Source organism: Pocillopora damicornis, chromosome 12 (genome assembly GCF_964200805.1).
Source record: "Pocillopora damicornis chromosome 12, jaPocDami1.2, whole genome shotgun sequence".
Lineage (NCBI taxonomy): Eukaryota > Metazoa > Cnidaria > Anthozoa > Scleractinia > Pocilloporidae > Pocillopora > Pocillopora damicornis.
In genome coordinates, this window is record NC_142681.1 from 1,855,813 (window position 1) to 1,868,081 (window position 12,269).

At 38.5% G+C, this 12,269-nt stretch overlaps 1 protein-coding gene across 2 annotated transcripts; it reads left to right on the forward strand.

The window, feature by feature from the left end:
* The first annotated feature begins 480 nt into the window (after window positions 1-480).
* Window positions 481-11,125, forward strand: LOC113665530 (uncharacterized). Of its 2 annotated transcripts, none has more exons than XM_027181240.2 (14): window positions 481-638; window positions 716-812; window positions 1,412-1,555; window positions 2,237-2,344; window positions 3,464-3,595; window positions 4,471-4,568; window positions 4,909-4,978; window positions 5,359-5,383; window positions 5,572-7,454; window positions 8,508-8,618; window positions 8,720-8,794; window positions 9,150-9,207; window positions 9,575-9,683; window positions 10,306-11,125. In XM_027181240.2, exons 1-14 carry the CDS (start codon window positions 604-606, stop codon window positions 10,478-10,480), a joined length of 3,120 nt encoding a protein of 1,039 aa, XP_027037041.2. In that variant the 5' UTR covers window positions 481-603; the 3' UTR covers window positions 10,481-11,125. The 2 variants fall into 2 exon arrangements, with proteins under 2 accessions (XP_027037041.2, XP_089046733.1); XM_089190607.1 differs by having other exon boundaries at window positions 526-638; window positions 751-812.
* The last annotated feature ends 1,144 nt before the right edge of the window (window positions 11,126-12,269 follow it).

Here is a 12,269-nt window from a genome sequence, read left to right on the forward strand (position 1 = left end):
TTTTCGGGAGATGTGAAGTACACTGCGAACTACTAAAAAAGCTATGAAGAAATATAAGTCGCTGACATGGCTAAGTCAGATTTTAAAATATACTTTAAAAAGTGACTTTTAACACAAATAGAACGTCCTAACTCAACCCCCCAAAAACGTGAAAAATTCTTTCATAAGTTTGACCACCTTTTCTCTCAGTGACTTAAAGTGTTAAATTTTATTGTTGATTTGTCTACACATTCTTTCAGAACGTTTTCGCGCCTCCATGAGATAAAAACTGTGTACCTCTTTGTTCCAGGGTGGACATCAGAATTCTTTTAATCATTGATTTATGGAAGATTGTGGAAAAATCTCTCTTTGTATAAGTTTTCAATTGCCAAAGTGAAAAAAAACAAAACAAAAAAATTAAAATAATGAAACGCTCTTAGTTGTGCCAAGGGTGTGTGACGCGTGACCCCCTAAGTGAATCGAGGGCGGTTACTAAGGGTCTCGTGACAGACATGCTTTGCCGCTCCTTGATCATTACGCTACAGCGGTTTCTTCGTCTTTCTTCCGTTTTTTTCAGGAAAGCGATTCGTATACTGATTTACTTTAGTGAAAACCGGTAACTGTATGACGGCTCTAATCACCCCTGTACGTGCAACAAGGTATTGTATGTGAAGTTACTTAGATTAGTTGTAATTCACTGATTTGAAAACAACAGAAAAACTAATTTAAATTGCAGTTTTGAGGGCCTCATATTCTTTGTTTACGATCGAGATGCCGTGAAAAAGGAAGCAGATCCACCAGAAAATGCAATCGTCTACTTCTATCCTCCATCGGTAATGTTTTTGGTTTCTGCTTTAGTTTTGACTTAGGACACCGTATGTTCTGATGTAAGTTCAAGACTTGTCTCAGATTGAGCCACGGTTCCAAATACATCCGCAGCCCACACTAGAAAGGGATTATTCAAGTTTAAACATGCTAACATCAGTTATTCTTCATTAAAGTCCGACAACCAGCTTGTTATTGTACTTATTTTTCTCTTACTGCTTCTTCCTTTCAAGCTGTTTGGGACTTGAGCTTAGCTTTGTGTCAATTACCTATGTCATATTTTCGTTATTTATTATTTTTTAATTTATGATAAATCAGAGAACACGTTATACAGTCGCATAATGTTCCTGCATCCAACAAATAAGTTAGAGAACACGTTATGCAGTCGCATAATGTTCCTACATTGGCCCTCTAGATTAAAAGCTGTGAGTTTTGTTCTCAAATTTAGTGGCATTGTCCCTCTCCCCACCTGGGGGTGTAGATGGGCATTGGGATCTTACCTTACCTCTTTACAGGTAATTTTCTTAAAATTGACTGCCAGAAAACTAGTTCAACAGAACTGTGATGGTTAGCTTTGCTCCTAAGATGATTTATTTTCCTTTGAAAGGCATCTATTGAAGATCGAGTCTCAGTATGTGGACAACTTATTGGAATGTCACAATTTGTTCATGGTTTTCTTAATGCCAGACCAACCCTTTGTAAACTGCAGTCAGAGAAAGTGGCAACGGTTCATTCTGGCCAATACACCTTGGTAATAATCACAGAGAATCTTTATTGATGTTCAACTCAATGTACTTGCATAGCATTGTACAACAATGTTTGTTCTAGATCTATGTATTCAGTAACATAGGTAACCAATGTGGTTTTTTATGCCTGTAATATGAATGGAATATTGATTTGGCTAGAGTCGTTGACTGGTTGGTGTACAAGCCTATCCCAGACCATTTTTCAGATATATGTTGTGTTTACCTTTCTCCAGACTTGGTGCTAGCAAATCACTTCACAATCCCTTTTTTGATTTCCTAGAAACTTTATCACTATTTATCATATGCTAGGTAGCCCTTGTAAGCAGGGAATTAAGATTTCAGAGTTAAATTTTTAGTCCATTGTCAGTAAATTCTTCAAAAACTACAAGTTTCTCTTTAAATTCAGTCTAAACTAATCTACTTTGGTTTCTGTACCCTATCCCAGACCTTACATACCTACAAACTAAATCACACTGATCAAACAAACTATAAGCAATCAAGAGTGAAGCTGATCCAAAGTGTATAGAAACTGAAAGGGAAATGAAACAAACTTTGTTTTCTAGCAATTTGTGTAAAAATGTCACCCTTTCACCCTTATAAACACGTAGTTACTACGCACACCTTTTAGTGCTATGTAGAAATTTTTGTTCTATTCTTTGGTTCAGTGTACACACATTTTTTTCTAGGCACTTGGAGGGAGCCTCAGTGAGCCTGACTCACTATTGATAACCCGACTACAGACACTTCACGGTACCTTCAACTTCTACCATGGCTCACTGGAGCGGATCAGAATGGTCAGTTGAAAACTACAAAATATGAATTTTAGTTATAGTGAAGGGTAATTTTCAATTGAGTGTTGAAATTAATCTACTATTGCAGTGGTTATATTTTCTGTATTCCATGATTGGTCAAAAGAGTCTAAAGAACTTACACCGTCAATTCAACCACTCAGAGGCAAAGCTTCCATAAAGGCAACTGTGACTTGTTTACATGTCTTTTCTGATGTTTGAGGGTTTGTTGTGTGTGGTTTTTGTTATTACTTTAATATTGATGTTGTGATACTCCATTTGAATGAACTGTTTTAGTGTAAATTAACCACAATCAGTGACTATAAGGTCATATCCAAGTTGTGTTGAGGAATTTTTGTTGGGAGGACAAATTTGAAATGAAAATTGTAAGGATAATATGATGACTCATTCAATCGCTCAATCATTGACTTATCAATTTGCTGCACATATATTATGTAAATTTATCCCTGTGATTAAATGGGTGAGTGACAGAGGAACTGAATGAAGGAAAAAGGACAGGAATGGAATAAAGGAGGGATCAATACCATAAACGTCCATGTATAAGCCGCACTTTTTTTCACAAAATTGAAGCCAAAAATCAAGGGTGCAGCTTATCCATGGATACATCTGTGTTTGGAGCTCTCAAAAATCTAATTCATATTCATAAAACTTCTTAAGATGCCAAGAGATAAATATAAAAGAAACTGAGAACATGTTGCTGTAGTTCATTGACTTTTTCATTGAGTGGTGGCTCCTAAAGGAGCCATTTGTGTCTTGAGTGTTTATCGGCGTATCTTGCTCTCCAAGAATTCTCTTAAGCAATTAATTTTTGCTTACTCAAACAACTAAACACCAACATACAAGGAATGTCTCATGGTACTTGGTCAAAAAAAAAATGCTTCTTATTGATAGATATTTATAGACCAAAGCCAGTGAAATGGTATGTGAGACTGAATATACCAGTACACTGTGTATAAAAAGTGCTTGATCTTAGGTGGACCTTACTTCATATATGGTGTAAATTACTATCATATTATAGGATCAACATGGCAGAACTAATTTTATCTTCATGTTTGCAATTTCATTATTTGTAATGAATTGATGTAATTTTTTGACTTTTTGCAGATGTGTGAAAGTCAAGAGATGTTCCTTTCTTGGATGAATATGATCTGGGACTGTTATTTACATTTTGTGCGTCATTATGGTGATTTCCTACCAGGAGTGTTTGATCCTTTACCATTTGTTGATCTGCCCAAAGTATGTGTCATCAAGCTTTATTGGGCTTTCATTGGTGTATTTTGGAAGTAACAGTATCATTTTAAATTGCTTAATTTAAGCTCCGGAAAAGTGTTAACACCCCAGTGTGTGCTATGGTTAGCAGTCCAGATGAAAGTCTTTAAGTCACTTTCTTTGGTCATGGAATTTTTCTTCAACACAAATTTAGTGTTCACAATGTGTTATCTTATCCCACCTAATCATATTTTCACCACACTGCATTTCATCCTCTTTCATCCCATTCTGTTTCAACCAATCCCATTCTATCTACTTCTATTTCATCTTAACCCATCCTTTCCCATTCATTTCTATTCCTCCTCATCTCATCTTTTTTCTCTCATTCAATCTCATTTTTTTGCCTATACATCTCTCTTTCCATATCATATCAATCCTCTCTCATCCTTTCTCCATCCTTTCCATCCCATCCTATCTCATTTAATCATCTGCCATCCAGTCTCTATGCATACCATCCCGTCCTATTTAGTTCCATCTCCTTTCTCTCCACCCATCCCATCCCAACCTATATCCTCCCTTGTATTCGATCTCTTCTCATCTTTTCTCATCCAGTCTCATGTAGTCTCCCATCCCATTTCAGCCATATCCACCCATTTTATCTCATCCAGTCATGTTATTTCTGTTCGCATCCAGTGTTATCCCACCCTATCCCATTGCATTTCTTGTTGCCCATCCATTTTTTCCTGAGCTATCTACTGTTTTCAAGGTCCATATTTTTTCCAAAGTCCGTCCCAGACCCTGTGTCACTCCATAGTCATTCATACTAAGAAAATCCTTTCATTCCCAGTTTAAAAACCCACACATCATTATTTCTTTTTTAAACTGACTTCTTTTGTTGACAGAGAGTTGCAGCAACTTGTTTTACAAAGGCATCATACTTTCTCCAGGCATGCCAGCGCAGACAACATGTTCTTGGAGGGTGTATTCTCTACCGAAATAAGTAAGCACTCAAAATATTCAAACGTCTTATTAGCAAGAAGTACATCATCAACAGCATTATCAAACAATACAAAGCCATTTGGCACAATAGCTATCAATTTGGATTCCCCACTGTAAATGATCCTTTGGTGTTGTCTACATAGCATTTAGGTCAGAACTTGTAGTCTGGCATTGAACAATAAATATCTTATCACAGGTGGCCTTCGAATAGATGTCACACGAAAATTTCTTGTAATAATGTATAAAGTAATAATTTATTGTTATAAATCCAAGTTTAGAAGAATTGTGTCTCAGTTGGGAAATCTGTTCAATTATTGTTTTGTTCTTATGTATTTTTTCAGGATATTGTGCACTCAGTTGGAGCCATCCATAACAGAGAGGCTTCTTCTTCTTAAACCTTATCAAAGTCATGTAAGTAATTGAGTACGAGCATCTTCAAACAATGGAAACATAGTTTTAAATAAGACACACAGCAGCGCATTTTTGAGAGGTCTCCACTGACGGTTTTGGACGTTTTCTCAGATATCTTCCCAATCGAAAAAAAATGAAACGAAGAAGGAGAAACGTAACACTCTGCCCTAATGTTTATTACTTTCCCAAACATCATACGGTTTTAACTTCCTTTGCCATAGCTTAATTTATTTAAATCTTTTTTTGTGCACTTTTATTCATTATAATAATATTTTGTCCTTTCATTCTTTCATTATGTAATTTACAGTCAATGATATATTTATTTTGTGTAATGAATATATTTATATCATAATTTGTTATAATTACTTTTTTTGGTACAGCATCCTTCAAGGCCTGTTAAAACTGGTAAGCTTCATTTTGTACCAATATGCTTAGAGCCAAAAAAGGGTGTCAGAACAGCCCCACAAGGCATTTTATTTTTCTGCTTACTTTGCTTTTGTTTTGACAACTAGCTCAGGGACCGTTGTTAACTACTTCTTGAGTAAGTGGTGGGAATGTTTTTCATTTGATGCTGAAGTTGTCTTTTTCTCTAGAATGTGCTCTTCCGTTTGGCGTTCGCATCTTGAATGCGTTCCTCACTTTGTCTGAATACCTGAACCTTTACGAAGCTTTGGCCCAATCTGCTTATAGACAGCCGCCTTCGAGAGAATCGTCTGGGACATTTCCAGATGTATACACGACAGCCTCGTCGGCTGCTGTGAGGGATTTGTCCTACTGGCGGAAGAATAATGCAGATGATGGTGAGCACTTGAACGACGGCTTGACTCAACTCTCGTGTGACGTTCGTGCGAATTCAAACGCAGTACTAGATTTTGGATCTTCAGGAGGAGAAAGAAAATTTACCGTAAATTCTGCAAAAGATCCCACGTCTGTTACACCTCTCAATACAACAAAAAGCTCTAAGGGCAATTCCCGAGTGAAGGATCATGAAGACTCCACGAACCAACTTCCTAAACACGAGTCAAGTGAAACGCTTGTGGTGCAGACGAACCCTGTGGGAGAGTCTGATGAATCTGCACCTGCGAACGAACAAGGTTGCGGCACTATTATGGTAACTACGGAAGAAAGCTGTAAAACTTCAAATGAAATAGAGAAGGAACATAAGAATGTGACCACCACCTCAGCTGACACAAGGGCTGGGGAAGGGAGTGCAGACTCTGATGGGGGGAAGGCAGAGGCTGAGTTCGGAGCGACAAGCTCCGATTCGGTATTTGACAGCAGTTCTATTGAAAGTTCGTTATCTGCCGAAACTAGTGTTATTATGGAAACCGTTGACGTGGTTGGGTTAAAAGTCGTTGAAAATCCCAAACCTCAATGTGAGAAGCAACAGTATGGGGAAGAAAAGCGCACAGAGATGCCGTGTAATGTCTCGTCTGCGAGTGAAAAAGTAATTGACTGTTCCAGTTCACCGTGTTGTGGAAGGCAGCATCATGAAGAGGAAACAGACCAAGGTGCGCTCTGTAGTTCATCGTCTTCGTGTGAATCGAGTTACTCTTCAATTAAGTCACTTTCCAATGACGAGGTAGATTTGTGTAAGTTAATTTTGGACGATCTCATAACGCAGGCTATAGACATAGCTCATCAGAAAAATTCCCAGATGAAAGAGAATAGTAGTAAAAGCGTTACGGATCGTGTTGCGTGCTGCCAGTCGTGCGTTGCGTTGCAAAAATCCTGCGACGTGTCGTGTGGTAACTCTTTTTGTCAATCTGGACGTAAATGCTGTGAGGAAAAATGCAGCAAAACTCTCTCTAATGACAATTCCTGTTCTGTGGAGCAAACTTTGGGTAAGCACTTAGTCGCTAATCATCGAGATATTCTGGAAATAAATCTTCCCTCCTCTGACCATAGTGTCTGCAACGAAGACAATGACAGTAGGCCATCATATGCTCCAGATGTCGCTGAAAAGTCGGGTCCGACCGATTTAAACCTCAGCAAAGAAAACAGCTCGATAAGTGATTTAGTCAAGACCCCGATAATATGCGATTCGTCTCCAATTCGTAATCTTAACATAGGAGCTGAGAAATTTTTGGATAAGTCGTTCGCATGCTTGGATACCAGTACTGCTAAAGATACACGAGATTCGCGGGCCTGTGTGGAGAACAATGCGTCTCAACATCCTAATTCAGTTAATAACGATGTGGTGTCGGACGGACCCACTGTGGCGTTCGAAGGAATTCATTCTGTACCACCCATCGACATAGTTGAACCTGATTCTGGGATTTATATTGCTAATGGCCTGGAGGGAACATACTTCGCTGATGGCACTGACTTGCCACCGATTGACTCTGCTCTTGAAGAGGTGGAAGATGAGGAATCGTCTGATTGGTTTGAACCGCCCTTGAGTGACGCGCCCTCCCCTACAGATAGGGAAAGGGAAGAGTTACTGCCGTACGAAGAAGGAGATGAAATGAATCAAGTGAGTGCTGTAGGATTTTTTTTCTCACCATTTTGCACTTCTTTTTATTTTTAAAATAACAAAATTACAACACACGAATGAGCATAAAATAACTTACAACATCCGAAGTGAAAAGTACTAAAAAACGACAAAGCGAAATAAACGAGGAAACTTACAAGACGGATGTGATCAAAAACCCAAAAGACATAAAAATGAAACCCGAAGCAACTAGACAATATGTTCCGCATGATCGCGCGTTACTGACTAGCAGCTCATTTGAACGCGCATGTGTATTTATGTTCATTCGTCATCGACCCGTTCATGTCCTTGTGTACACATACACTCATTTATCGCTAATAAGCCCTTATGAGCGCGCGCGCGCGCACACGTCCGATTTTTTTTCGTCACTGACCAGCTCAAATCAACGCGCACCAATGCGCGCTTGCACTCGCATTCATTCCTCACCTACCCGTTTAAGTGTGTGCGCGCACCCGCACTCAGTAGTCACTTACCAGCTCTCAGTAGTCACTTACCAGCTCTCAGGATCGCGTGGGCACACGATCATTAATTTACCTCTGGCCGGGTAACACCTCGCGTCTACATTCGTCTTTACCCGTCACTGATCAGTTCACCTCACAGCGTGTGCACCCGCATTTGCACGTTACTGAACAACTCTCATGATCACGTGGGCACATGCTCATTCTATCGTCATTGACAACTCACATATACGCGCGCGTGCATTGGCATTCACATGTCACTAACCGCTATACGTTAAAGTGCGTGCACCCGTATTCATTTATCACTAAGTAGTTCTCATAAACGCGTGCACACTAACGTCCTCAAAGGCGCTTCCAACTCTCAACCTGCGCACACACATTACGTTCTCGTAGAGAAAAGTAGTTATTTACGCATACGATTTTAAATATTGGCCTGTTTCCAGATTTGCCGCGAGCCGTCCTAAGTTGTGTTTAGGGCAGCGTATCAAGGACATCAAGAAACTTTGGAAAGCTATTAGAGGATTGACCAAGAGGAATACACCATGTCTTAACGGTTTTCCATGCTTTGATTTGATAGGTTGAAGGCTTAACTCATGTCAACCTGTATGTACAAGCCCACTCTAAAGTTGTCCTCATTCTCCTGGCCGAGGAAGGTTTGAACAATGACTGTAATAGCATCAAAGCTTTGGTAAGGATGTAGATAAACCACACCATTCTATTAATTTGTCGCCAAAGTCGTTGGAATCGCTGTGTTAATATAACTTAACCAGTACTTTGACTGTTTTACAGTGGGAAACATCACTGAATCAACTTGGTGAACTGGAGTTCTTGGTCAAAGAATCTTTGGGAGATGAATCAGTTCCTGTAAGTAAAGATCAAAACACACATAGTTCAAACCGTAGATCTTAATTACTCGAGCCCAAGGTGCACTTTTGTTTAATTACCTTTAAAGGTACTTAGACGCCAAAATGTAAGTTATTCTATGAATTTGGAATTAATTTTGCTCCTTGCAGCTTAGCTAAAAGTAAAAATCTATATATGCTGTCAAGGTAACAACCTCTACCTGATACGTTTGGGTATTCTCATTCGCTGTTTGCTGGATAATGTATGAATACTATAGGAAGAAGTTTTACGTTAATTACTTCTGGGAGGTAAAGGGTTATTGTAGAATTATGAAAAGACGTGGTTGAAGTTTCTAATGATGTGTCATTATATACAGGTACAGTCTGATGAATATAGTTTCCTTTTGTATGACAGCTTTGAGAGAAACATGAAAGGTAATGAACAGAAAACGTGTCACGGAAATGAGAAGCTGCACGTTTCTAATTTTATACATGTTTATCGCTCGAGACATTTCAAGAACTGTATCACAACTCTTCAAAACGTACAGATCAAACTCGTATTGTAATCCTACCATTGTTGAACATCATAAATGAAATAGTTAACTTACAGATTGTAAAGAAGCCAAATCTTTACCACACCGTTTATTTGTCCCCAAATTCATTTACTCACGATTTAATCATTTTATATTTAGCAGTTTCTTCAATCTAAAATTATTAATCTGCACATAATGTAATGAACATTTTGACGTAGGGTTTCTAAGGGGCTATATACGTATGTTATTGTTCTGTATTATGTGTTTAGGCAACCTTGATGAGCTTGTGTATCAAGTGGACCATTCCTTCTGTGAGACGACCAAGCTTTTGCACGAGCAGTTTGAAAATTGTCCAACCCTGAAGGATGTTATACTCAGGTACTAGATCGACGTTACAGTGCACAACAGAACTTAATGTGTGCCTATTAGTCAATTTTGAAGACGGAAAAGGCAAGGTGGTGTCTCGCAGCACTTGTAATCATGCCCACATATCAAAGTTTTCCATAGTTTTAGCGCTATTAGAGAAAGCTACCCTTAAACCCCCAAGACCTGATAGGGAATTCTCTCCTCTGGCTGCCATTCAGTTACTAAATAGAAATTGTATTATTTTAAGATAACAGGAAGATAGGTTTGATAACTTTCATCTCCAATCAACCGGACTCGTGTTTTTGTATTGTAAGATATTAAGCTAATTACTTCCGAGAGCAGAAGGGTTTAAGCACTTCCTTGCCTCAGGTGGCCGCACCTTCTTCATAGAACCTCGAAAGGTACCCATAGCTTGTTCTTCTGCTTAAATTTCTGCCGGCTTTTGGTCTACAAGTGTGTGTAAGTTAGTGTAGAGTTGTAATGTGTAGAGCTGGGTACCTTGTACCTGCGAAGGAAAAGGCGCCTTATCCTGACGTGAAAAGTTGACGTGTATATGTATGTATGTATGTATGTGTGTATGCATGTATGTATATATATATATATATATATATATTCTTAATTTGTTCCTCTCTAGGAATCGGTTGTCAACGATATATGGTAAACGTAACCTGGGACGAGGCACGTACTTTCATTTGAAGGGCTCAAACAGAAATGGGCATACAGTCCCGTTCCCTCGCGACCCGATCTGTCAAGTCGAAAGAAGGGCCTCGAAGATCCTTCACAAAGAACATGGAGTAAACGTTTTCTAGAGGCGAGGATCTTTATTATGATTGGATTAATCGGTCAATTATCGATCAAGTCTTCAGTGTATCAGCTTTTTGGTCGCGTACCTCCAAGGGAAAACGCCTGGCTGAGAAAGGCAGGCTTTTGTTTGTCTTTCTTCCACCTGTTGTTTCTGTTACTTATAACAACGCATATTTCATTTAAACTGACGAAATGTTCGGATTGTCTTATCATTGATACTTTAAAAAACAAATGTCGTCAAATACTTTTTTTAGCTTGGAATTCGATTGAGGTATCTTCCGCAACAGGTGTCCGTAGACGTATCATGCCTCTAATTTCCGAATCTACTGCCATACTAGCTTACAACACCTTAATACAACCTCACTTTGATTACTGTAGCCTCGTTTGGGACGGCTTAAGTAGTAAATTGAGAAACAAACTACAACAATTACAGAGCCGAGCAGCTAGAGCAATTTTAAAAGCCGATTACGATACTAGTTCAAACCTGCTTCTCGAAATACTTAAATGGGACAGACTAGAAATAAGGAGGAAGAATCAAAACAGTATATTGGTAGTTTTAACTGATTTAATATTGTAAATAGATAGATTGGGACGCTTTGTTTGACCTGAAGATTTTTTACCGAGTTTAAATAAAGATACTACCTCTACTACTTGAAATTTTCAACTCTGTAACTCTTAGAGAGGGATTATTGGAGGCTGGAAATTTGTCTGGAATTACACTGGCCCTGAATGAGCTCATCTATTTTACCGATACATGTATATCGATCTCTGGGTGAGATTGAGCTAAATAAAACTCAGCTTTATTTCTTTATCGACAAACCTAAGGATCACTTTCGTGGACCTTTTGGCCACAACAGATGAAATCGAAATGAAGGAAACAGGAATAATTTTAATTAGGTAAGCTGATAAATAAACACGCACCAAAATATTTTGTGAACGAACTAATCCGGGAAAGAAATGTGGGCATGAGATTTTTATTGAATTTGTAATTATCTGAAAGGAATCAGTATGCAGTTTTCTTAGCTTTGTCCATTCGTCTCGTAGGAAAAATTCAGTTTGGACACAACATTCTCTATTATGATAACAGTGTAGGAAACATTTGTAACAAAACTCAGCAGAGAGTCAGTGAAAATTTGGGAAAAAAGTGTGTACGTCTTTTTAATGATCACATAATGCCATAATTGACCGTTTTAACTGAGGTACTCTTGGTTTTACTGATTGACACGATTAATATATCAGGATCTCAATAAACAGGGAAGAAAAAGAATCTATCATAGAGTGGTTCGCCAGAAGCGTCATATATTCATTACCTTAAGATCCTGGCCAACAATAAAGCTTAGGGTGATACTACAACATTTTTGCCCATCTTCGTCTGTTGCCAAGATCTAAAAGGTTTTAAAGCAGGACCCCTTCTCCCTTGTAACACTTGGGAATTCTTTGTTCAGGGTTACCTTTATCCAACGTCCCGAAAGCTGTTTTATTTCTTCAAATGATGTGTAATACAAGTTCTGTTTGGTAATTGCATGCCTGTTCAGAAAATACGTACGGAAAGCACAGATCTCTTCTTATTTTAGCAGTTATAACTTCTATTGACTAAGAGAGTTAGTTTTCAGCGACTCAAACAGCTGGAACTCATTTTATTGTTTAGAGGTCTCATTTTTTTCTTAGCATGATCAAGCATTTAAAATGTGCACGAAAGAATCTTTGTATCAGTTTTCCAACATCCTTATTCAAAGTACCTCACTCTCGATCCTTCGATCACTTGGTTCAGACGTTTTCGCGTGTTTTTCTTTT